Below are 23,487 nucleotides of genomic sequence, written 5' to 3'. Positions count from 1 at the left end.
ATTTAAAAAAAATGTTGGGTATATCACAATTATGAGAAGAATGGAAAGTAAAATAATGTGAGTTGCTTTCAGAAGACAGCTTTCCTTCTCTTCATTTTTTAATGAAGTACTTCATCTAAGAATGTCAGTTATATATTGATGACAGGTGTCAGAGGAAAAAGAAATCATTCTTGAACATAATATTTTTTAATTTACATGTATACATGCATATTAATGCGCACTATTGCCCAAACATTTGATACTGATATACCCTGAGTTCGGATTGCGTTGTATTTACTCTTATCAGGCAAATACGCATTGGTATCCCATCAGTTCGTTCAGGTTCCATGAGTTTGCACTTACAGGTTCAACTTGTATAGATAGCGGTATATGTGAAGTATGTGTACTTATTCACTAATCTAGCTCATCCAGCTTCACTTTGTTAGTGCACAAACAGCTAATAAAGTCACGGAATGCTGCTCCATAATATTGTCATCAGCAACAGAATTTGTCTGAGATGTTCATTTATGCAGAATATGTGTCTCGTAAATTAAATACACTTGACTGTTTGTTGTATATGGCTACTCTGTGATTTCTTGAGACGAGCATTGCCTTTCCATATACGTCCACTATTGCTGAAACACACTTTAACATTCCAACATTAATTGATGTAAGCAATGGACTATACTCATCAGTCAATTTTCGTCCGATGCATCCGATCATACCACACAAGTAGTCTGATTCTACCCACATACAGTGCACTTTAGTAACAATTCACAGCACATTCTCTAAATCGGATAGCTTAGCAGTCTTTGTCTGTCGCCAGTGCTACATTCACATGCTTTCAACTACTTGCTGTTAAATTGTACTCATTAGCAAACAGAAACAGCAGCAGCATTCTGCTGGTAGTAGTACCAGCAGTAGGATTAGTGCTGTGACTGTAATACCACACACACACACACACACACACACACACACATATATATATATATATATATATATATATATATATATATATATATCGAGAGAGAGAGAGAGAGAGAGAGAGAGGGTGGCCCATCTGAAGTTTGGGATGAGATTATCTCGAAAACTATACATCGCGAAAAAATAGTGGGTAAGACAAGTTCGTAAGCTCAAAGGGGGACATCATATGATACTACACGTGACCTCCAGATCCCGCCCCCTTGGGTGGGGCAGCGGTCAACTTTTAAATCTGAAATGGAAACACCCATTTTATTGCAGATTCAGATTCTCCATAAAAAAAGTAATCAAGTTTTGTCTCAAACCTTTTTAAACCATTGACAGATGACGCTGAAATCGAGAAAAAAGTAAAATTGGGGGGGAGCTCTGATTTATTTAGAATTATCCGAGAAAGACGCATCAAATCGATAAAAAATGTGCACCAATTCTTTCGTTACGCCTAATTAAACTATTTTTGTACAAAGTGTTCTGCATCCTACTTTAAGCGTCACAACGACATGGACGTAGTAGAATGATGTTCCCATAGGGTGCTTCATTAGTGTGAGTCCCCTTGCCTCTCACATGTTGGGGTGTTTCATTAAGGTGAGTCATCTTGCCTCTCAATGTTGGGGTGCTTCATTAGTGTAAAGTCCTTGCCTCTCACAATTTGGGTTGCTTAATTAATGAAATTAGTCACGAAGAAATTGTTCAAAATTATCCCTATTTGCTTCAATGCATTAAGTCAATCGTGTGCAAAAGTTGTCCACAGTTTTGAGCAGCACATCCATGGTATGGCTGCACACGCTCTGCGAATGCGTTGCTCCACATCGTTTCGTGTTGTGGGCTGTCTTTCATAAACAATATTTTTTAAATAACGCCACAAGAAGATATCAGGAGATGTTAGATCTGGTGAACGTGGAGGCTACTGACTTGGTCCAGAGCGTCCTATCCACCGACCAGAGTACCATAAATTTAAAATGGTTTGCACATTTTCAGCATAATGGTGAGCTGCTCCATCCTGTTGGAACCACATTCATTGTCTAGTTTCTAAATCAACATCTTCCATTAGCTCCAACAAATCATCACGGAGAAATTGTAAATAAGGTTCCTGAGTGATATTTCGGTCAAACAACTACCGTCCTATCAAGCAAAAGTTTAAAATTTCACACCAGACCATTAACGAACGTTTGTGTTGATTGTCAACGGGTCGGTGCCAGTGTGGATTGACAGGGAACCAATAGTGACAATCATGACGATTTATTTCGCCATTGTTTATGAATCTGGCTTCATCGCTGAACATAACGTATCTAAAAAAAGTCATTTTCACCTCTTATCATTTCCAGGGCCCATTGGCAGAAATGCACGCGTATTGGCATATCATTCGGCGTTAATACCTGTGTCAGTGTGATATGATACGCATGTTATTTATGTGCCTTCAAAATCCTCAAAACAGTTGGTTTCGGTATTCCAGTTTGTCTCTGAATCACACGACTACGAATTTCGGGATCCAGTAGAACAAAGGCGAGAACGGTAAGGATACGAGCGTAATTTTCGTCGTATTCGCGATGACGAGGTGGTCGGTGTATGTATCCATTTCGAGCTCGCTGAGTGCAATTTCGAATAATGTTCTCGCTTGGATGTCGCCTGTTTGGGAAACGATCCGCATACAATTGCGCAGCTGCAGCGTAATTGTTACGGCTTTCACCAAAAATTAACATCATATCAACAGTCTCTGTAGGAGGATAGTGAGTCATGTTTCGCTAAAGAATAATTTAATTTCATCAGTTGATGTTTACGGTTCACAGTCTGAAAGTGAAGTGACGTCTGATCGCATTGCACCGACCTTTATACTGGGCCGTAGTTCGCAGTTGGGCCACGATAGCGGCACAGTCAGGTGATTAATGCAATTGTGAAGGGTTCCCTAACGAGATTTTAATACCATTTCGCCTCCCTCCATCAAAAACTGTGGCGCGTAGGATACATTTTGTAAGAAAAGTAGCTCAATTTGGCCTCATGAAAGAATTGGTGCACGTTTTGTACCGATTTGATGCGTCCTTCTCGGATCATTCTAAATAAATCGGAGTTCTTCCTCAGTTTTATTGTTTCTCAATTTCAGCGCCATCTATCAACGGTTTATACAAATGTTTCAGACAAAACTCGATTACTTTCTTATGGATAATCCGAATCTGCTATAAGAAATGTGGGTTTCCATTTGAAATTTAAAAGGGAGATGGGGGTCACGTGTAGTATCATTTGATGTCACCCTTTGAGCTTACGAACTTGTCTCACCCACTATTTTTACCCAACGTATAGTTTTGGAGATGATCTCATCCTAAACTTCAGATGTACCACTCTGTATATATACCTTCGTATAAATGCCAGTTATTACTCTGGATACCGGCAGGTGACATAAAATTATGGCTGACCCAGCGGTAATTAGAGATTGATACTAAAAATATAAATGTCGTGTGACTAGGGCCTCCCATCGGGTAGACAGTTCGCCGGGTGCAAGTCTTTCGAGTTGACGCCACTTCGGCGACTTGGGCTTCGATGGGGATGAAATGATGATGATTAGGACAACACAACACCCAGTGCCTGAGCGGAGAAAATCCCCACCCAGCCGGGAATCGAACCCGGGCCCTTAGGATTGACATTCTGTGGCGCTGACCACTCAGCTACCTTTTTTTTTTTTGTTTTTGGAATAAATGGACTTTGTACCACTCTGTATATATACCTTCGTATAAATGCCAGTTATTACTCTGGATACCGGCAGGTGACATAAAATTATGGCTGACCCAGCGGTAATTAGAGATTGATACTAAAAATATAAATGTCTAAAAATATAAATGTCTATCAGTGTGAATGAGAAACATAACATATAGTTATGTTATAGCCATTGTAGATTAATAAGCTATTGTCCTTTCATTTTCCGCTCATGGTCTTCCCATATCATCACCTCGTCTGCATGTTACGATTTTCATGTCACCTGATGTTGAACCTTGGCGATTTTTCCTTATGATATTGTCCATGACAGCATTCATGTCAGTGCGTAAAACTATTTATGTGCTACCTTATTAAATATTGCAGTTTGCTGGCTATGTAATCTCAGACCCCCCTCCTTTCCTCCTTCTGAGTACACATCCCGAATAAGGAAAGATGCAGATGGTGACATAAAATGTCAGACATAGAATGTAGGTCAGTCTCCACTAAGGATATAACTAACAGGTTTAGACTTATAAAGTAGAATCTGACGCAAATTTTACGAAATCTGTTAAGGAAGTTGAGAGAAAACAGGAAAAAATAAAGACAGGTACGATTTTCTTCCCTATACTTAATCATTCCGAGCTTAGGTTCTCTGTGTCATAACCCCACAAGGCTCACCGAAGTAGAGGTGGGTTCAGAGCTCTTGCAGAGGGTTGACATCAGAGCTGGAGAAACAAAGAGAGCTACAGTGTGAACCAGATAAACTAGGAAACAGACTCCGAGAACTGACCAGGCGGAGTGTGTCATTTTCTCACTCCTGGTGCATATAACGTATCTTATAAGAGTAGGAAACAACATTACTTACCACATGTTCGAATGCGAGGGGAACCAATAGCTGTGAGACGTGCGCCACACCAAATGAAACCAGCTGCGCGAAGTCTCGCCAGTAGTTGGAGAGGCGTTCTCGGTAAACCGCCTCCAGGGCTCGTAATTCTGGACAAGAGTGGAGACGACACAATAGTGAACAGTCCAGTAGGTCAGATTTCTGTAGGGAGCACATCTTTCACTTTCCGCCTTCACCAGCTCACAGAGCTTATGTAAGTAGATTTTACTTTTTGAGACTAGATCAATATACACGGTCAGTATTCGTAGGAGTTACCGCATGGATAGGTTGACCAGACGTTGGAAAGGTCGTACTCCAGTGACACATTCAAAGAGAACATCACACAGAGTGAGAGGAGTACCGTAACCTAACGTAGATTCAGCATCGTACGTCCTTTTTACACGGCCTAAGAGGAGAAGTATCACCCTATTTGAAGAAATGAAAATATACAACTGTTTCAAAAATCACCCACACGACTTGCTCAACAATCAGGCAGATTTAACAAATAAGAGATTTTTAGATAATCTGCAGTGAGTTTTATGATAGAATGTAACATACATGAGGACACGTAGTTTGCCTATTTTAGTTTGACTTAATGACAAGCATAGGATGAAAATATTCGTACAGAATCGTGAGTATGCTGGTTTTATAACATGGGTAGTCCTTATGGCGTTTCCAATAAGTTGTATTGTTTGATATGAAAACGAGGAACAATCATGAGCACTCCCACACACCTTTATATTTAGGATGCTGTTATTTTAACATAAGCAATTCAAGAAAAAATTGTAGCACATGTTTTACTTCTGTACCTGACATAGCCCTTTTCCAGCTAAACATTATAAGGAGCATGGGAATGTGTGACTACAGATGTACATGCACATTACCTTACATATTAGTAGTACATGTTACAATTAGATGATAGTACACATAATGTTGTGTAATTTGTGGGAAGTATGCCATCACATATCTTTATCTCAATTTACTATAATTAGTTTATTTTAATTTTTTGTTATTTGTTCTTTTGGATGAGTTCATGTGCGATGGATGTTGTGAATGCGATTTATGCCTTTGTGATGTTAATATGCTACCATCTATACACATGTAAAATGATATTTGATATTATTACTGCCATGTTTTTATGAGCATCCAGGCTATTGTAAGTGTTTGAGGACAGGTATGATATGTAATACTACGCCACATCATAAGAAATAAATTACTTATTTATGAACTTATATCATATGACTATGTCATAAAACAGAATGCCAAATTCTGATAACGAATGTAAACACGATATTAAGATACTTGCGCAAAAACTTCTACTGTGGGACGTACAATTGTTGACGAGAGCGAAGAAAAACGACTTGTGAATATGTTCCCCACCGACTGCCTCAGTTGTCACGCAAACAGTGTACATGAAAAGTGATTTAATGAGATTCACGTTAATAATGTTAACATCAGTAACAGTAAATGTACTTTATGCCATTTTTACGATCCTCACGTCGTTTAATGCTGATGTAATCTCAACGTTAGAAAACTCACCGTACATATACGACAATGAGATGTATACAAAAATGGTTCAAATGGCTCTGAGCACTATGGGACTCAACTGCTGAGGTCAAAAGTCCCCTAGAACTTAGAACTAGTTAAACCTAACTAACCTAAGGACATCAAACACATCCATGCCTGAGGCAGGATTCTAACCTGCGACCGTAGCGGTCGCGCGGTTCCAGACTCTAGCGCCTAGAACCGCTTGGCCACTCCGGCCGGCAGATGTATACATATCAGACGATTCGTAAATTTTGATGTCTACTGAGGCACAATGTAGGTGATATGCTATTTTTAGCGTCTTTATAGTACAGTATAACTACAATATGGATGGCATGATAGTGTCATTTTATAAATTCCCTCTGTCCTTTATTTTCCAGTTTTTGCAGTATGCCACTTGATATTGGGCAGAAGATCGAAACTAATTTTAACAGTCAATTGCAACTGTGATGTCTATTAAAAAATTTGTCTCCTCGTTCTTGACGTCTGTGCAATATTTTTCGAGTTTCACCCTTACGCAAGCTTATTTTAGTACAGAAAAGATGTTGTGAGCTCGTGGTGGCTATTGTGTGTTTCGAACGGCACTGGAATTATTTAAGGGCAGATCACAAAAGAAAATGTCCAAAGGATGTGCACGTGCAGTTTATGGGCATCCTTCTGACTTTGTAAGAGGTCGAATTTTTGGCATAAGGGAGATGAGAGCATCATACTGACGTATTACTCAGACATTCAGCTGCCAGGAAATGGTTGCAGAACGTGTAGTGACGAGTTGGGGTCAAGACAATAGAGTGGTGAGAAGTTCACTAACCATACAGATTGACCGAATCTGGGTTGACATATGTAGGTGCCATGTACCATTTACCATTGACACATTACCACAGGCAGCACAATGTACAGTTAGAGTCAGCTGGGACACTGAGTGACATTCTGTGGTATTCAGTGCTGGGTGTCACTTTTGTCTGTGGCAGTCAGGTCGAAAATGTTTTGTTCTCAGATGAAGTGGTGAGAGGTCATGGGAAGCAGCGATCCTTGATGCATGCCTCTCCAGATCATGGAGTCAAACAGAGGTTAGGAAGACTTGGGATCAAATCATGTGGAAGGCATATGGAACAATCTTTCGAAATTCCGAAAATTGTGCAGAGATACGGAAACCAAACTTTTATTCCAGATGGTTTGTAAAGTCTATGGTCCTCGAGATATACAATCAGAATCTCGGCAAAATATCATCCACGCATTTCTAATGGTTGTAATGGTAGTAAGGCGAGAACATTCGCACAGTTAGATTAAGGATTCTCACATTCAAGTTGGTGACATGTATATGTGAGAACTCAAGCTAAGAGATAAAGAAGATTGGGCAATGCTATATGAAGATTAAATGAAGGTCAGATTTTCACCTTACATGAGAGCCTTATACATCACAACGAGAGGTGAATATGACACCTAATGTAATTCGGCGGTTATCAGCAAATTTGCCTACCAGTATGTAATGCAAAAAGGGATGACAGTCAATCGATGCTAATTAACACACTGTTCATATATAATGCATGTCTTTGATCGGAAGGTGGAACAAACAGCACGAGTCGTTTGAGTTTGAAAGCCAGAGGGACAAGGGCAGAAGCGAAGGCGTGCCACAGGTGTTACCACACAAACCACTTAAAGGGGTGGCAGGCAGAAAGTCAACGACCTGACCAGGTGACTCAGGTGAGAGAGACGGATGCAGCGGCACATCTGCAGAGGGACAGAGAAAAAGCTTTAGAAGGCTGCATTTCGGAATTCCAAAGGGATACGAACAAAAACTAGTGACGTATTTCGATCACGTGTCCAGCGAGTGCGACACGTGTGAAGGTCAATGTACACTCTTTGACATAAAACTTGACCGGCGGCCGGCCGCTTCAGAGGCTAAGTCCGCGCCGATCGCGACATGGGACAAAAAAACTGGCCAACTCGCTAATTCTCTAAGTCCGGTTATCTGCACAATCTGGCAACACTGTAGACTGCGGCACTTCCTGGAGGAAAACTTGTCGCATGATAGAGAAACTCTAGGCTGATTACGCCTGTGGTCTAGCGGTAGCGTGCGTTGTTTCTGTTCATAATGTCAGTGGATCGAGAGCAGCTGGCATAAAAAATTTTTATAGCCTCTTCTGTCTGAATGCTGAAGACGTGAATGTAATGGTAGCGCAGATTCAATCTATTTCGCTTTGTGACACACCGATATCAAAATTTTATCCAGTAACGATTTTGCGGCAGATTTCCTGCAGACTGTCCTCCTCTGGACGCCGTATGCGGCAAAGCTCCGGGATCCATTTGCTGGCTACTGGCAGCGGCCGTGGCGACAGCAGCGGCGCTGCACTCCCCCGTTCTTTATCGAAAGCGCCTGCTACCGCTCATCGCTTTTGATGATTTCAAACGCTTTATTATTAAATGTTGCTCCACAGAAAATTTCTACAATTTCCATTCACGCTCAAAAGCAACGGAGACAGACGCCCTGATTAGTAGGCGGGTATTATATTACATTAATTGGCAAGAGCTGAGTATGGCCCGAAATTAATTTTATAGACTGGGACGAAATTAAACCACCTCACTACATTCGATGAATTTATAAATGCTTCATACCTCGTTTCTTTTCCTTTCAAACTCAATTATTTGTGCAACTTTTGGTCAATGTTTGGATGTTTTCGTCAAGCCAGAGTGAGCGTCTGTGGTGCAAAGTGTATTACAGTTCTTGTTTCATTCCTTATGGTAAGTCTATGCGATAAACTGTGTGAATACCTTGCAATGCATGCTCTGTAGCAGTGCAGGAACACTGCACATTTGGAGTTCCATGTACGGGTTCATGAAGTATTTATTGTTGATCGGAAGTGATAGTTAAGGTCATCAGATTTAAACCAGAAAAATTTGTCGTTTTGAAGGTTTCAGAGAACGGAAAGAAATTGCTAACGCCGGTGTTAGAAAACGTCTACAGTTAAATGCTATTGCAAAAATTTAGAAGAAGGGAACTATATTAATGAACATGTGCACTTCATAAACAACCTTCTGACATGTTAGACCTATATGACGAACAAAGCTCAAATTAATATCGTTGACAGTCGGTTTGAATCTATTCAGGGTCTATTTTACAGTGAAGCACCTTGGAATTTGCAAAGCAGAAATCCATGATACTAACTTAATTTACTAAGTCGAAATCGGACGAAGATTGATGTTTAAAGGCATTACGCATAAGAAATTTTTACTAGCAGTTTGCAACTCCATTAATTAAAATGGAAAATAAAAGGTTGTAGTTTGCGGCTTCTACCGTGATTCGAACTGCTATGTCTTATATTACAAGCACTGCAACGCACAAGCGAACCTCTGAGCTAACGACACACTGGCTTCCAGAGGCGGATGTTGCCTGAGCCTCAAAACGCAACCTTAAACACACGAACAGAGGAGGTGGAGATTACTGTTTTAACGTCCCGTCGACAACGATGTCATTAGAGACGGAGCACAAGCTCGGATTAGGGAAGGATGGGGAAGGAAATCGGCCGTGCCCTTCCTAAGGAACCATCCCGGCATTTGCCTGAAGCGATTTAGGGAAATCATTGAAAACCTAAATCAGGATGGCCGGGCGCGGGATTGCACCGTCGTCCTCCCGAATGCACACACAAACAGGTGTTACTTATGTGAAGAACGCCGTTCTTGGAGTCCAGAAATTAAATATACTTTATAATTGTGTCATCTTGCAGTGGATTATATCGTACGAGTCTTCGATGTGGAAAACGAATGTCAAGTGAATTTAGCGAGGTAACGCCGACCTACACCCGGAAGTAAATGCACTATCAGAGTGTTGACAAATAGTTGCTACGACGCTGCCATTTCTAGGCTCTCTGACGAGGCAGCTCTTCAGCGAAATGCTTGCCGTGATTCTCCGATACGGTTCTTCAGAGTGGAGACGCGCACGCACGTTTGGTTTTTATGCGGCGTTCTCCCCTGATGGTTTCTGACGTCGCCTTGTGGGCTATGTATACATATGAGACATTCAATTATCATTAATCCAGAATCATACAAGTTTCAGCTTCCGGCGTGGAAGAAGGCTGTTGACGCCGACATTATATCATTTCAACGTAGGGAAAGCAAAACGGATCATTCAATGTTTCTCATTCAACATAAAGCATGTGAGATAATTTTCCGTAACGTTCATAATCATCTAAAAATACAAACGAAGTAAAAATACACCGGAAGCTTATTCGAATTGAATATAACGCTTTGCACCTCGATGTCGAATTTGTCCACTTGCAATCTTTTGCAGCATACACATAGAATGTCATGATTACCACGAGAATGAAGAAATATGTTGGTAAGGATGGAAGCAAGAAGAGACGCAGTCAACAAATATTCTATTCCTCATGGCATTCATTTCATTTGACACGTAAGAAGAGGTAAAGCGGGAATTTACTTTCGTTAACACGAAAGATATGCCGCACATATTGATAACGAGGAAGTCTGCGTCTTCATACGTTTCCTCCTTGAAATCTGTATGCTCTATTATATACTAAGTAGCCCGATCATTGTTTCAGTAATGTTACCCTCTTGTTTGACCCCGTAACGATGAACAGATTCCAAATGCATGTCTCCCTTCCTGGGTTGTTTTTTGTGTTTTATTGCTTGGAATTCCTGAAGCAGACCACTGTGCCTTCCCCCCTCGTGGGTTAGGTCTCAAAACTAAACCGCTTTGTATCCAATGGCATAATTTATTCAGACAGCATCAGCATAAGACTATCAAACAAAGCCTTCCATTCACAGTTGCAGCACTCCAACCAGCACTGACCAAAGTGTAATCCACGGTCATGGCCCTAAATTACCAGCTGTCTGCTACTGTGGCAAAGTCCTTTCTACACTTTCGATTCCGCAGCACCATTTTATCTGGTAACACTGTGTAGTTGCACAGTTGTGCTACCAGGTCTGTCCTCACACTGTCAACTTTATGTATCTCACTTCTCCTGTAGCGTAGATCACGAGGAGCCGAAGTAAATGAGTGTATTCTGCATGACGTAACATTCAGTATTCCCTTCTTTCATAGCCACTCTTCATGTGCATCGATACCAAATAGGAATGCGAAAACTCTTGCGAGTGAGAGAATGACAATAAAAATCGTAACAAGAACAAGCAGATAATGAATGATGTTTATTCCAACGCAGAACGAGAATGGCTTTAAATATAAAAATCTGTATATATATCTATATCCACATCTATTGATCTTTGAGTTGGCACAATGCAAATATATTCTTAGCATTTAGTTACTGAATTTAGTTCTGGATGTTTGCAGAGAAAAGGAAAAGTCGGTACTTCTCGCTAGTGTAATATAATGTGAACCAGCAACTACCCTCTCCTTAGAACACGACTCAAGCAGATCCTTAAGTAGGTAGCAAGGCACTGCTGCATTCTGTTCCCTGACATTGCTCTGATGACGGTTAATGCAGATAGTTCCGATTATGAAATACAAAACGTGTTGCAGGTTAGTTCCTAGGATAGTAACATTAAATTTGCGTTGTAGACGGCACATGAACGTGACGACTATCCATATTACTCATCAATATAAAAAGACAATATTTTGGGAATTTAGCAGGATTACTCAAAATGAATTCTGAAATTGGGTGACTAACTGCACAGGTGCTAAACGTCGTCAAGAGTATACGATGTCCTAATCGCATTAGGAATATGAAGATCGTCTTCGACAGCTCGCAACTTTCACATTGCTATCTCCACCCTACTCCAGACAGCCCTCGGTGGAGTTGCACTACGTTGCCGATGTTATGGAAGGCCTTCAAACCGACAACAGACCACATATTGAAAAATACAAGCGAATTCTCTTGCAGCGTAAGCTTATTGTAACTAATCTAAAAATTATTGGAGAGGAACATTGTCCTATTCAAAAAAAGTAAAATGTTACACACTGTTGACGTCAAACGGACATTATCTATGTCCTGTCTTGTGTCCTACTCATCTATAATATCAAGTGTACTATGAAAATGATTATATATAATGGATGATAGGGTAATGCATTGATACCAGATGGTGGGGGCCGGCCGGTGTGGCCGTGCGGTTCTAGGCGCTTCAGTTTGGAACCGCGTGACCGCTACGGTCGCAGGTTCGAATCCTGCCTCGGGCATGGATGTGAGTGATGTCCTTAGGTTAGTTAGGTTTAAGTAGTTCTAAGTTCTAGGGGACTGATGACCTTAGAAGTTAAGTCCCATAGTGCTCAGAGCCATTTGAACCATTTGAACTATTTAACACAAAATGACATTAAAAATTAAAGTTATTCACGAGCAGCTAGTTGAGAATATGTATGAACATTAAATGATACGACGAACTGAAATAATATGACGAAGAGTTCAGCGCTCACTGGGAATAGAGCCCCACACATATTGTTGTTGACTACACACAAAGAGACGTCAGCTACCGAATTTTTATCCACCAGCTGCTCAGAATAGCATCTTGAACTTACAGTCATCTCGCAAATAGTTCTGTGTCTCACTGGGAGTTAAAAACGTCAGATATCGTTAGTGTTGACAACGAATGAAAATACATTAAAAATCAAAATTATTATCCACCAGCAGATAGGTGTTCTCATGATAGAGCTTGATAATACATAATTAAATCTTTAGTGCCGGGCCAGGATTCGATCCCATTCACGCGTAATATGTGAAGGTGTTGAGGAATCTGCAGTTTTGAACAAACAACAAATTGTAGCCGAGCTGTATTGCCACGAGGGGATCAAATTCCGCGTTAAGGGCGATCTGAGTTGCATTCCCAGTTTAGAACCAATTTTATCGACATACAGAAGCTCAAATAAAAGATGGAATAAGTGTCCTGTGACCATACATAGCGTTTGTGTCGTCACTTGAAATAAATAACTAGTATAAGAAAGGTTACTGGTGATAGAGTTTCTACATGTCGCCACTCCAGACTTTATTGTGGTTCAACCTACCGTCTACTTGGTAAAGAAGGAATATCATCTTTAATGCGAATTTTCAGACCACGCAGCCATTATATCTCCTTCACTTGGTGTAGCCAGGAGAGAATGGAATCTGTCTCTCCCTATCTAAAATCATTGACAGAAGTGGGAATCGAACCCAGACCATAGGTATAACAACCTACCATCCGTCCAACAGACCACGAAATCCTCTTCTCTGCGAGTCATTTTTCTATCGTAACGCAGTTGCGCCACACTGGATGAGAATTCTGACACACAGGCTCCCTGTAGTAATTTGCAGCATGTTCAGTAAATTCATTTACTTGGTTGACCGAATCACCATGAACTAGCTGCCTCGGCTACCCAGTGCATACATTCGACTATTTTGTAATCACAGAAATAAAATCACGTAACTGCCACCTACACACAACTGCCAACAGTGTAGGATGCAGAAGTTTAAATAGGAAGTGTTCCTTTCCACTTGAGCTATTCTATTGCGCTATCTGTTACTAGAAAACGTCGTTCAGTCCAAAAGAAAAGCTGTAACTGTTTGTCTCTCAGAAGTCAAGACCTGGACATATGCATAATCTCACAGTGCTGTGGAATCCAAAAGTTCTGGAGGAATAGTTGCCGAGCTCTGGAGCTGCTGTAGCTACGTGTCAGCTTGTAGCATAGATAAGATGTCGCGAGTTCGAATACATTCAGTGCTACATTTTTTAAAACGCAATTCTGCTCTCTGCTGAAGGTATCAATCTAATGGAACTTTGAACATAATTCCCTTCACTTCTCAACCCAAAGTAGTCGCATGTGGAAAAAGGGCTAACTACTGTGACATTTTGTTCTATTCAGGTTTAATAGACAGCAGGCAGCAGATGCATCTCGAAGATGTGCAGGGAGAGCGCATCGTGCCATAATATGTCAGAAAAGTATTTTCTACATTAGCAGTCGTGTGGTAGTGATATTTTATTCTTCTTCAAACATTGTTTGACTGCTGTAACTCAGAACAAGTTTTCTATATGCATGTAATCAATAAACTGCATGTGCATTGTCAGACTGTCATAGGTAACATCAGAGAATTCGCATATATCGTTGATGTTTAATTTCTCTCTCATGTTTACTATTGTTTTAACAACACTAAAGGAAACCTTACGAAAATTGTGCACTGTATTATAAGAAATGAAATAAAACTAACCATGATAACCTTACGACGAAAGTATCTGTACACAAGCATGCCTCTATCGACACGAATTAGTAAAATACTACTCACTTAGATTTTGATTGGGTCTGTGTTTAATTGGTATGCTGTGTCATACTCAAGAGGTATGCAAATGTGGCATTTCATAAATATAGTTACGTATTCCTAGAAACCCAAAATTCGCTTGGCAGCAGCGGAAAGAGGCCTTACCTGTTGTGCAGCATTGTAAGTTTTTCAACATTGCACTATGAGCTGAAAGCATTTTCTTGCGATTTCCTTATTGATGTTTGATCTGACTGCTTGTAGCTCTTTCACAGAAGGGATAAAAACGTTACAGTCAGTGAGACTGGAACTGCGAACCGTAACAGACGCTTTTTCAGAGGTCAGCACGTTACCACAGAGCTGGCGAGGAGGTATGGGTCTTAGCTTCCTATTACGAGGGCAATACTAACTAGAACTCGTAAACCGCTATTTGAAGGTCGAGATTAGTTGCGGTTTCCACCTGCAACGACTTTCCTGGGCTGAAAACTGTAAATTTTCAATCTTTTGTTACCCTTCAAGCGATAATAACTCAGATTATTCAATGGAAATGACAGGTAAAATCAAGTGAACTTTGAGGCTTAATTCCGTGCACACCAGGAAGTAACTCGTCGATCACAGAGTTGCCAAACATACGTTGCCTTGTTGCCAAATCTCAGTTACAGTACCAGCAGGAAGAAGACGAACCGATGTGATCCTACAGCGGTCTGGGAAGTGACCATAGCTGGTGTCTCCAAGTCGCGGCTGCTACGGCCTGGAGTACGTAATGCGTCTGATTCGCTTTCTGTAACTAGGTTTAGGGACTGGAGCGTAGTTACTAATAATACTCAGAACTGACTGCAAACTGAGCATCATAAATCAGTAACTCTCATTGTTGTTTTTATATTTCTTTCGTAAGTGTACTCAAAACTAAGAAAGTCATTCACAGGCGTTTTCGTGCCTCGCCGATAGTCGAGCACAACATACAAATAAAAATAAAAAAGAATGTGTGTGTGTGTGTGTGTGTGTGAGAGAGAGAGAGAGAGAGATAAATAAAAAGCAATGAGAGAGAGTGTAAAAAATTGTTGTAAAGAAATTGAATCATGGTATTTAAAGAAATCTTTCATTAAAATGACACGTTCCACATCATTACGAAATGTCGTATTCATGATCTATGGAACAAGAGTTAATCTAATGTAATCTAATCTAATCTAATCACATCATATTGATGATTAGCCATGAAGAGTCATGAATTACCGAAATTTTGGCCAATACCAGTAACCAAATCTAAACTTGAAAATAAAAGACGACAATTTTTGTAATAAACCGTGACTCCTATCAAGACCCTTTCGTCCCTGTTATCTAACCACGAAAGATGTCTGATATACCTCCATTCTGAAGTAACAAAGTGTGCATGCATTTAAAGATGAAGTGCATGATGTGAAGTTCTGTGACAGAGATACGAACCCAACACGTAATCCGATTGTTAACTAAGAAAAATCAAATGTTACGTATCGGTTTTTCTTACGAGCCGCTAGGTGTCTGAATCTAAAATAAGGATACAAACTTTTGTGCCTAAGCGACAATCGAACTGCACACCTACCGTGCATCCACGAATATAGCTTAAGTATCAGTTGCTTACTCATGAACAGTAAGATGTGTGCGTGTTTGACCAGAAATAACGACACCTGTTGCGATTGTTGGAAACACATGAACAGACATTGAAATTGCGCGTTAATTTTCACTAGCAGGTGGGTGTGCACTTGATAAAGCTAGAAATGAAATTATGAATATTTTTGTACTGGATCAGGTTTCAGACCCACATACTTAACTTTGGAGGAGACCTAGAGAAGATTGCAGTCTTGGGAAAAGGAACGAAATGACTGAACTATACTGTTCCGAGAGATTCAGATCCTCGAAAGAGGAGATACGAATTCGAATCACAGTCCAGCACCAAATTTTTAAACGTCTCTAGTTCAATCAAGTACAAGTAAAATAAGAGCCCTGTCCCTTTAAATGGCTATCGGTTCATCAAATAAAATAAAATTTCCTAATTAAAGTAAGCTTACTGGCGACTGTATTTATGTTTAGCATGACTTCCGCTGTGTCATTTTCCAACGTAAACCGGCTCTGCCCAGTTGGTAATGAAGGAACGTGATGTTTAATGCGGATTCTGGATTATAACGTCTTTCTCTTGAGGTTACCAGAGGTAAAATAAATCTGTTTGTGCCTCTTAAAAGTAAATGCCTGAACCCACGCATTGCACCTGTGATAGCTCGTTCCACCATACCATTGTGGCCACATTACCCAGCCCCAAGAGTGTGCTGTAACGGATGATGTGCTTAGCTTACAAAATTAGTCACGGTGGAAAAAATGCGAGTCTATTAAATGGTCAAGTAGAAGCAAGCTTCTGACGCAGAGATTATGCTATTCTCATGTCAGCAGGATGTAAAGAATCTTCTAGGCATCATAGGCTGGATGTGAAGCCATTTTGATTTTTCACAAATTCAGCAAATTTCTTAGTTCGAGAAAATCCACTGTGAAGTGTGAAGTTGCCGGATAATTCGATTATTACTATTATTATTATCTAAAACATTGTCTGTCATACACAACTTGAAACAGGTCATTTCGACCAAATCATGTGGAAGAACTGACAGCGACGTATATCGGAAGGCTGTAAGATCTCTTGCCTTTTGGTTTGTCAGTACTCGATAGCCATTTCTAGGCGAAAGTAAATAAAGAAAGGCAGTGCGTTTTTGTTACCAAGTAACGTCTTCGTCAATTACTTTAGTTTTAAAGTAATCTACGAGTAATTGCTGGTGTTTGATATTAACACGAAAAGGATTCCGTAGACAGGGAAAGAACCTGTTCTTGGGAAACTACATCCATAGTGACCAAAAGGCATTAAATGATGTTCAAGCACTTGTGTTACAGCAGCGGTATGAATAGAATGATAAAAATAATAACAGTAATAATCGAATTATCCGGCAACTTTACACTTCACAGTGGATTTTCTCGAACTAAGAAATTTGCTGAATTTGTGAAAAATCAAAATGGCTTCACATCCAGCCTATGATGCCTAGAAGATTCTTTACATCCTGCTGACATGAGAATAGCATAATCTCTGCGTCAGAAGCTTGCTTCTACTTAACCATCTAATAGACTCGCATTTTTTCCACCGTGACTAATTTTGTAAGCTAAGCACATCATCCGTTACAGCACACTCTTGGGGCTGGGTAATGTGGCCACAATGGTATGGTGGAACGAGCTATCACAGGTGCAATGCGTGGGTTCAGGCATTTACTTTTAAGAGGCACAAACAGATTTATTTTACCTCTGGTAACCTCAAGAGAAAGACGTTATAATCCAGAATCCGCATTAAACATCACGTTCCTTCATTACCAACTGGGCAGAGCCGGTTTACGTTGGAAAATGACACAGCGGAAGTCATGCTAAACATAAATACAGTCGCCAGTAAGCTTACTTTAATTAGGAAATTTTATTTTATTTGATGAACCGATAGCCATTTAAAGGGACAGGGCTCTTATTTTACTTGTACTTGATTGAACTAGAGACGTTTAAAAATTTGGTGCTGGACTGTGATTCGAATTCGTATCTCCTCTTTCGAGGATCTGAATCTCTCGGAACAGTATAGTTCAGTCATTTCGTTCCTTTTCCCAAGACTGCAATCTTCTCTAGGTCTCCTCCAAAGTTAAGTATGTGGGTCTGAAACCTGATCCAGTACAAAAATATTCATAATTTCATTTCTAGCTTTATCAAGTGCACACCCACCTGCTAGTGAAAATTAACGCGCAATTTCAATGTCTGTTCATGTGTTTCCAACAATCGCAACAGGTGTCGTTATTTCTGGTCAAACACGCACACATCTTACTGTTCATGAGTAAGCAACTGATACTTAAGCTATATTCGTGGATGCACGGTAGGTGTGCAGTTCGATTGTCGCTTAGGCACAAAAGTTTGTATCCTTATTTTAGATTCAGACACCTAGCGGCTCGTAAGAAAAACCGATACGTAACATTTGATTTTTCTTAGTTAACAATCGGATTACGTGTTGGGTTCGTATCTCTGTCACAGAACTTCACATCATGCACTTCATCTTTAAATGCATGCACACTTTGTTACTTCAGAATGGAGGTATATCAGACATCTTTCGTGGTTAGATAACAGGGACGAAAGGGTCTTGATAGGAGTCACGGTTTATTACAAAAATTGTCGTCTTTTATTTTCAAGTTTAGATTTGGTTACTGGTATTGGCCAAAATTTCGGTAATTCATGACTCTTCATGGCTAATCATCAATATGATGTGATTAGATTAGATTAGATTACATTAGATTAACTCTTGTTCCATAGATCATGAATACGACATTTCGTAATGATGTGGAACGTGTCATTTTAATGAAAGATTTCTTTAAATACCATGATTCAATTTCTTTACAACAATTTTTTACACTCTCTCTCATTGCTTTTTATTTATCTCTCTCTCTCTCTCTCTCTCTCACACACACACACACACATTCTTTTTTATTTTTATTTGTATGTTGTGCTCGACTATCGGCGAGGCACGAAAACGCCTGTGAATGACTTTCTTAGTTTTGAGTACACTTACGAAAGAAATATAAAAACAACAATGAGAGTTACTGATTTATGATGCTCAGTTTGCAGTCAGTTCTGAGTATTATTAGTAACTACGCTCCAGTCCCTAAACCTAGTTACAGAAAGCGAATCAGACGCATTACGTACTCCAGGCCGTAGCAGCCGCGACTTGGAGACACCAGCTATGGTCACTTCCCAGACCGCTGTAGGATCACATCGGTTCGTCTTCTTCCTGCTGGTACTGTAACTGAGATTTGGCAACAAGGCAACGTATGTTTGGCAACTCTGTGATCGACGAGTTACTTCCTGGTGTGCACGGAATTAAGCCTCAAAGTTCACTTGATTTTACCTGTCATTTCCATTGAATAATCTGAGTTATTATCGCTTGAAGGGTAACAAAAGATTGAAAATTTACAGTTTTCAGCCCAGGAAAGTCGTTGCAGGTGGAAACCGCAACTAATCTCGACCTTCAAATAGCGGTTTACGAGTTCTAGTTAGTATTGCCCTCGTAATAGGAAGCTAAGACCCATACCTCCTCGCCAGCTCTGTGGTAACGTGCTGACCTCTGAAAAAGCGTCTGTTACGGTTCGCAGTTCCAGTCTCACTGACTGTAACGTTTTTATCCCTTCTGTGAAAGAGCTACAAGCAGTCAGATCAAACATCAATAAGGAAATCGCAAGAAAATGCTTTCAGCTCATAGTGCAATGTTGAAAAACTTACAATGCTGCACAACAGGTAAGGCCTCTTTCCGCTGCTGCCAAGCGAATTTTGGGTTTCTAGGAATACGTAACTATATTTATGAAATGCCACATTTGCATACCTCTTGAGTATGACACAGCATACCAATTAAACACAGACCCAATCAAAATCTAAGTGAGTAGTATTTTACTAATTCGTGTCGATAGAGGCATGCTTGTGTACAGATACTTTCGTCGTAAGGTTATCATGGTTAGTTTTATTTCATTTCTTATAATACAGTGCACAATTTTCGTAAGGTTTCCTTTAGTGTTGTTAAAACAATAGTAAACATGAGAGAGAAATTAAACATCAACGATATATGCGAATTCTCTGATGTTACCTATGACAGTCTGACAATGCACATGCAGTTTATTGATTACATGCATATAGAAAACTTGTTCTGAGTTACAGCAGTCAAACAATGTTTGAAGAAGAATAAAATATCACTACCACACGACTGCTAATGTAGAAAATACTTTTCTGACATATTATGGCACGATGCGCTCTCCCTGCACATCTTCGAGATGCATCTGCTGCCTGCTGTCTATTAAACCTGAATAGAACAAAATGTCACAGTAGTTAGCCCTTTTTCCACATGCGACTACTTTGGGTTGAGAAGTGAAGGGAATTATGTTCAAAGTTCCATTAGATTGATACCTTCAGCAGAGAGCAGAATTGCGTTTTAAAAAATGTAGCACTGAATGTATTCGAACTCGCGACATCTTATCTATGCTACAAGCTGACACGTAGCTACAGCAGCTCCAGAGCTCGGCAACTATTCCTCCAGAACTTTTGGATTCCACAGCACTGTGAGATTATGCATATGTCCAGGTCTTGACTTCTGAGAGACAAACAGTTACAGCTTTTCTTTTGGACTGAACGACGTTTTCTAGTAACAGATAGCGCAATAGAATAGCTCAAGTGGAAAGGAACACTTCCTATTTAAACTTCTGCATCCTACACTGTTGGCAGTTGTGTGTAGGTGGCAGTTACGTGATTTTATTTCTGTGATTACAAAATAGTCGAATGTATGCACTGGGTAGCCGAGGCAGCTAGTTCATGGTGATTCGGTCAACCAAGTAAATGAATTTACTGAACATGCTGCAAATTACTACAGGGAGCCTGTGTGTCAGAATTCTCATCCAGTGTGGCGCAACTGCGTTACGATAGAAAAATGACTCGCAGAGAAGAGGATTTCGTGGTCTGTTGGACGGATGGTAGGTTGTTATACCTATGGTCTGGGTTCGATTCCCACTTCTGTCAATGATTTTAGATAGGGAGAGACAGATTCCATTCTCTCCTGGCTACACCAAGTGAAGGAGATATAATGGCTGCGTGGTCTGAAAATTCGCATTAAAGATGATATTCCTTCTTTACCAAGTAGACGGTAGGTTGAACCACAATAAAGTCTGGAGTGGCGACATGTAGAAACTCTATCAACAGTAACCTTTCTTATACTAGTTATTTATTTCAAGTGACGACACAAACGCTATGTATGGTCACAGGACACTTATTCCATCTTTTATTTGAGCTTCTGTATGTCGATAAAATTGGTTCTAAACTGGGAATGCAACTCAGATCGCCCTTAACGCGGAATTTGATCCCCTCGTGGCAATACAGCTCGGCTACAATTTGTTGTTTGTTCAAAACTGCAGATTCCTCAACACCTTCACATATTACGCGTGAATGGGATCGAATCCTGGCCCGGCACTAAAGATTTAATTATGTATTATCAAGCTCTATCATGAGAACACCTATCTGCTGGTGGATAATAATTTTGATTTTTAATGTATTTTCATTCGTTGTCAACACTAACGATATCTGACGTTTTTAACTCCCAGTGAGACACAGAACTATTTGCGAGATGACTGTAAGTTCAAGATGCTATTCTGAGCAGCTGGTGGATAAAAATTCGGTAGCTGACGTCTCTTTGTGTGTAGTCAACAACGATATGTGTGGGGCTCTATTCCCAGTGAGCGCTGAACTCTTCGTCATATTATTTCAGTTCGTCGTATCATTTAATGTTCATACATATTCTCAACTAGCTGCTCGTGAATAACTTTAATTTTTAATGTCATTTTGTGTTAAATAGTTCAAATGGTTCAAATGGCTCTGAGCACTATGGGACTTAACTTCTAAGGTCATCAGTCCCCTAGAACTTAGAACTACTTAAACCTAACTAACCTAAGGACATCACTCACATCCATGCCCGAGGCAGGATTCGAACCTGCGACCGTAGCGGTCACGCGGTTCCAAACTGAAGCGCCTAGAACCGCACGGCCACACCGGCCGGCCCCCACCATCTGGTATCAATGCATTACCCTATCATCCCCCCCCCCCCCCGTGAACCATGGACCTTGCCGTTGGTGGGGAGGCTTGCGTGCCTCATCGATACAGATAGCCGTACCGTAGGTACAACCACAACGGAGGGGTATCTGTTGAGAGGCCAGACAAACGTGTGGTTCCTGAAGAGGGGCAGCAGCCTTTTCAGTAGCTGCAAGGGCAACAGTCTGGATGATTGACTGATCTGGCCTTGTAACAATAACCAAAACGGCCTTGCTGTGCTGGTACTGCGAACGGCTGAAAGCAAGGGGAAACTACGGCCGTAATTTTTCCCGAGGGCATGCAGCTTTACTGTATGATTAAATGATGATGGCGTCCTCTTGGGTAAAATATTCCGGAGGTAAAATAGTTCCCCATTCGGATCTCCGGGCGGGGACTACTCAAGAGGATGTCGTTATCAGGAGAAAGAAAACTGGCGTTCTACGGATCGGAGCGTGGAATGTCAGGTCCCTTAATCGGGCAGGTAGGTTAGAAAATTTGAAAAGGGAAATGGATAGGTTAAAGTTAGATATAGTGGGAATTAGTGAAGTTCGGTGGCAGGAGGAACAAGACTTCTGGTCAGGTGACTACAGGGTTATAAACACAAAGTCAAATAGGGGTAATGCAGGAGTAGGTTTAATAATGAATAGGAAAATAGGAACGCGGGTAAGCTACTACAAACAGCTTAGTGAACGCATTATTGTGGCCAAGATAGATACGAAGCCCACACCTACTACAGTAGTGCAAGTTTATATGCCAACTAGCTCTGCAGATGACGAAGAAATTGAAGAAATGTATGATGAAATAAAAGAAATTATTCAGATTGTGAAGGGAGACGAAAATTTAATAGTTATGGGTGACTGGAATTCCAGTGTAGGAAAAGGGAGAGAAGGAAACGTAGTAGGTGAATATGGATTGGGGCTAAGAAATGAAAGAGGAAGCCGCCTGGTAGAATTTTGCACAGAGCACAATTTAATCATAGCTAACACTTGGTTTAAGAATCATGATAGAAGGTTGTATACATGGAAGAACCCTGGAGATACTAAAAGGTATCAGATAGATTATATAATGGTAAGACAGAGATTTAGGAACCAGGTTTTAAATTGTAAGACATTTCCAGGGGCAGATGTGGACTCTGACCACAATCTATTGGTTATGACCTGTAGATTAAAACTGAAGAAACTGCAAAAAGGTGGGAATTTAAGGAGATGGGACCTGGATAAACTGAAAGAACCAGAGGTTGTAGAGAGTTTCAGGGAGAGCATAAGGGAACAATTGACAGGAATGGGGGAAAGAAATACAGTAGAAGAAGAATGGGTAGCTTTGAGGGATGAAGTAGTGAAGGCAGCAGAGGATCAAGTAGGTAAAAAGACGAGGGCTAGTAGAAATCCTTGGGTAACAGAAGAAATATTGAATTTAATTGATGAAAGGAGAAAATATAAAAATGCAGTAAATGAAGCAGGCAAAAAGGAATACAAACGTCTCAAAAATGAGATCGACAGGAAGTGCAAAATGGCTAAGCAGGGATGGCTAGAGGACAAATGTAAGGATGTAGAGGCTTATCTTACTAGGGGTAAGATA

The 23,487-nt window shown here is 40.5% G+C and overlaps 1 protein-coding gene across 3 annotated transcripts in view; it reads right to left on the bottom strand.

Annotated features, from left to right (window-relative positions):
• LOC126237243 (uncharacterized) overlaps nucleotides 1-23,487 on the bottom strand; it is a 108,485-nt gene that overhangs the window by 46,484 nt on the left and 38,514 nt on the right. For all 3 annotated transcript variants that reach the window (XM_049947148.1, XM_049947149.1, XM_049947151.1), the window contains one exon: nucleotides 4,508-4,635. In XM_049947148.1, coding sequence (XP_049803105.1) covers nucleotides 4,508-4,635 — 128 coding nt within the window. The remainder of the gene's footprint in view (nucleotides 1-4,507; nucleotides 4,636-23,487) is intronic.

This window comes from Schistocerca nitens, chromosome 2 (assembly GCF_023898315.1).
Source record: "Schistocerca nitens isolate TAMUIC-IGC-003100 chromosome 2, iqSchNite1.1, whole genome shotgun sequence".
Classification (NCBI taxonomy): Eukaryota; Metazoa; Arthropoda; class Insecta; order Orthoptera; family Acrididae; genus Schistocerca; species Schistocerca nitens.
This window is presented reverse-complemented; position numbering and strand designations above follow the sequence as displayed.